The 2,500-nt window shown below is 40.3% G+C and overlaps 1 protein-coding gene across 1 annotated transcript in view; it reads right to left on the reverse strand.

Moving 5' to 3' along the window:
• Positions 1–2,500, reverse strand: part of LOC125040457 (synaptogenesis protein syg-2-like) — a 45,102-nt gene that overhangs the window by 14,334 nt on the left and 28,268 nt on the right. The window contains exon 5 of the mRNA XM_047635010.1: positions 2,486–2,500. This exon is cut by the window's right edge and continues 105 nt beyond it. Coding sequence (XP_047490966.1) covers positions 2,486–2,500 — 15 coding nt within the window. The remainder of the gene's footprint in view (positions 1–2,485) is intronic.

The raw sequence follows: 2,500 nt of genomic DNA on the forward strand, positions 1-2,500 counted from the left end.
CCACAAGCTACCACAATACACTACCGTCTCCTAATTCAGTAGATTTTGCAATTCCCTCCGATTGCATTTAAGATCTCGCCGCCGCCCTGATCACACGCAAGTACAAACGATTAATCTGCTCGGAAATTAAATGGATCTGTAAGTCGGCAACCTCGCTTGTCTGGTCGGAGATTAAAGTATGAAGACGCGCTCAAGAAAGTGAATAAAATGTTTTCAGCCGTGTTTTCAGATTTTTAAAATTTTATATTGATTTGTATTTTATATTTATATGTTGTGTTTGCAAATTCTGTTTTTTTTTTATTATTATTGATTTGTTGCATTGGTGATGTCTTATGTTAGATATAGTGAAGTTATGCAATAGCACTGGTGACGTCATTCACTTGATTTGGTGATGTCATTTACTAATACTGGTGACGTCGTACATTCGATATAGTGACGTCATACATTAACATTAGTTAGGTCATACAATCGATATGGTGACATCATGCAATAGCACTAGTGACGTCATAAGCTCGATTTGGTGATGTCATGCACTAGCGCTGGTGACGTCATACTTTCTTCTTTTCCTTCTTTTTTTTCTCTCTCTCTTTTAGTAATACAACTTACTTTCTACTAATTCAGTGCATCCAATCATACCTTAAGTTGTGTAATATCACGACTGTAAGATAAATGTGACATTTCAGTTGATGTCGATTATCTTTACCTACCTCCTACCCTTTTACCTTCATCCTTACCCATTTTCTAACCTTACGATTTCCTTTCTATTTCCCACGAACCCTATTCCCTTCCTCTTACCTTAATCCTTTGATCTATCGTCCCTTAACCCATTACCTTGAGTTTTGCCCTAACCTTACCTACCTTCCTGATTCTTAATCTTTCCCTGCCCTATGCCCCATACCCTTCTTTAATTCTTCACAGTCTTTAAATTCTAAATACACTTTCCTTTTATATCTTTCCTCGCTCCTTGGTCTACCCTTACCTACCTAACTCTTACCCATCCAGTTTTTAATTCTTCATATGAGTATTTTCTTAACCTCTCTTCTTACCTCAATAGTCAAAAGTAACATTCCTTGATATTTTTATTTACCTTAATCTATAAATTTACTTTTCCTTTATATACTCTCCTCACCTTAATCTTCAAATGTACCCTTCCTTTACCAATTTCCTTGCCTCTTTACCCAACTCTTACCTTCTTCCTCTAACTTGCACCCTTCCTATCCCCTTTTTTTTTCTTTTCTTTTTTTAATTTACCCTTTCCCAAGCCCTTTTCTTTACCTTAATATTTAATTTCAGTTTCCTTAAGCACTCTCTTTACCTAAATGTCTAAATCTGCCTTCCCTTTACGTATGTCCTTGCCTCTGACCCAAACCCTTACCTTAATTTCCTTCCTCTTTTCCATAACCTCCTTCCTTACCCAGATTTTAATTTTCCTTCCCTTACCTCTTACTTTACCCTTACCTCATTTCTCCATAAAATTTACCCTCCATATCCCTTTGAGTCTTACCTTTCTTAACCCTTCGCCTTACCTTAGTTTTTAAATGTACGTTAAACTCCATCGTTACCTTAGTCTGTAAACTTTATCCTTATGCCTTACCTCTTATTCTTCAACGTACCCTTTCTTAACTCCATTCTTTGCCTTAATTTTTAAACGTACGTTTCCTTAATCCCATTTCCTACCTTAATCTTTAACCCCTTCCTTAACCTCTTTAAAGCCTATCTTAAATTCCTATCCTTACCTTAATCATTAGACCTACCCTTACTTACCTTGATCTTTAAACCTACCCCCCTACCCTCTTTCCTTACCTTAATCTCTGAACCCTTCCTTACCCTCCTTCCTTACCTCAATCTCTGAATCCTCCCTTACCCTCTCCTTTACCTCAATCTTCAAACCCTCCCTTACCCTCTTCCTTACCTCAATCTTCAAACCCTCCCTTACCCTCTTCCTTACCTCAATCTTCAAACCCTCCCTTACCCTCTTCCTTACCTCAATCTCTAAACCCTCCCTTACCCTCCTTCCTTACCTTAACCTCTGAACCCTCGCTTACCCTCCCTTACCCTCTTCCTTACCTTAACCTCTGAACCCTCCCTTACCCTCCCTTACCCTCTTCCTTACCTTAACCACTGAACCCTCCCTTACCCTCACTTACCCTCCTTCCTTACCTTAACCTCTGAACCCTCCCTTACCCTCCCTTACCCTCTTCCTTACCTTAACCACTGAACCCTCCCTTACCCTCACTTACCCTCCTTCCTTACCTTAACCTCTGAACCCTCGCTTACCCTCCCATACCATCCTTCCTTACCTTAACCTCTGAACCCTCCCTTACCCTCCCTTACCCTCTTCCTTACCTTAACCTCTGAACCCTCCCTTACCCTCCCTTACCCTCTTCCTTACCTTAACCACTGAACCCTCCCTTACCCTCACTTACCCTCCTTCCTTACCTTAACCTCTGAACCCTCCCTTACCCTCCCTTACCCTCTTCCTTACCTTGAACCATCCACG

The sequence above is a fragment of the Penaeus chinensis genome, chromosome 29, assembly GCF_019202785.1.
Source record: "Penaeus chinensis breed Huanghai No. 1 chromosome 29, ASM1920278v2, whole genome shotgun sequence".
NCBI classification, from domain to species: Eukaryota; Metazoa; Arthropoda; class Malacostraca; order Decapoda; family Penaeidae; genus Penaeus; species Penaeus chinensis.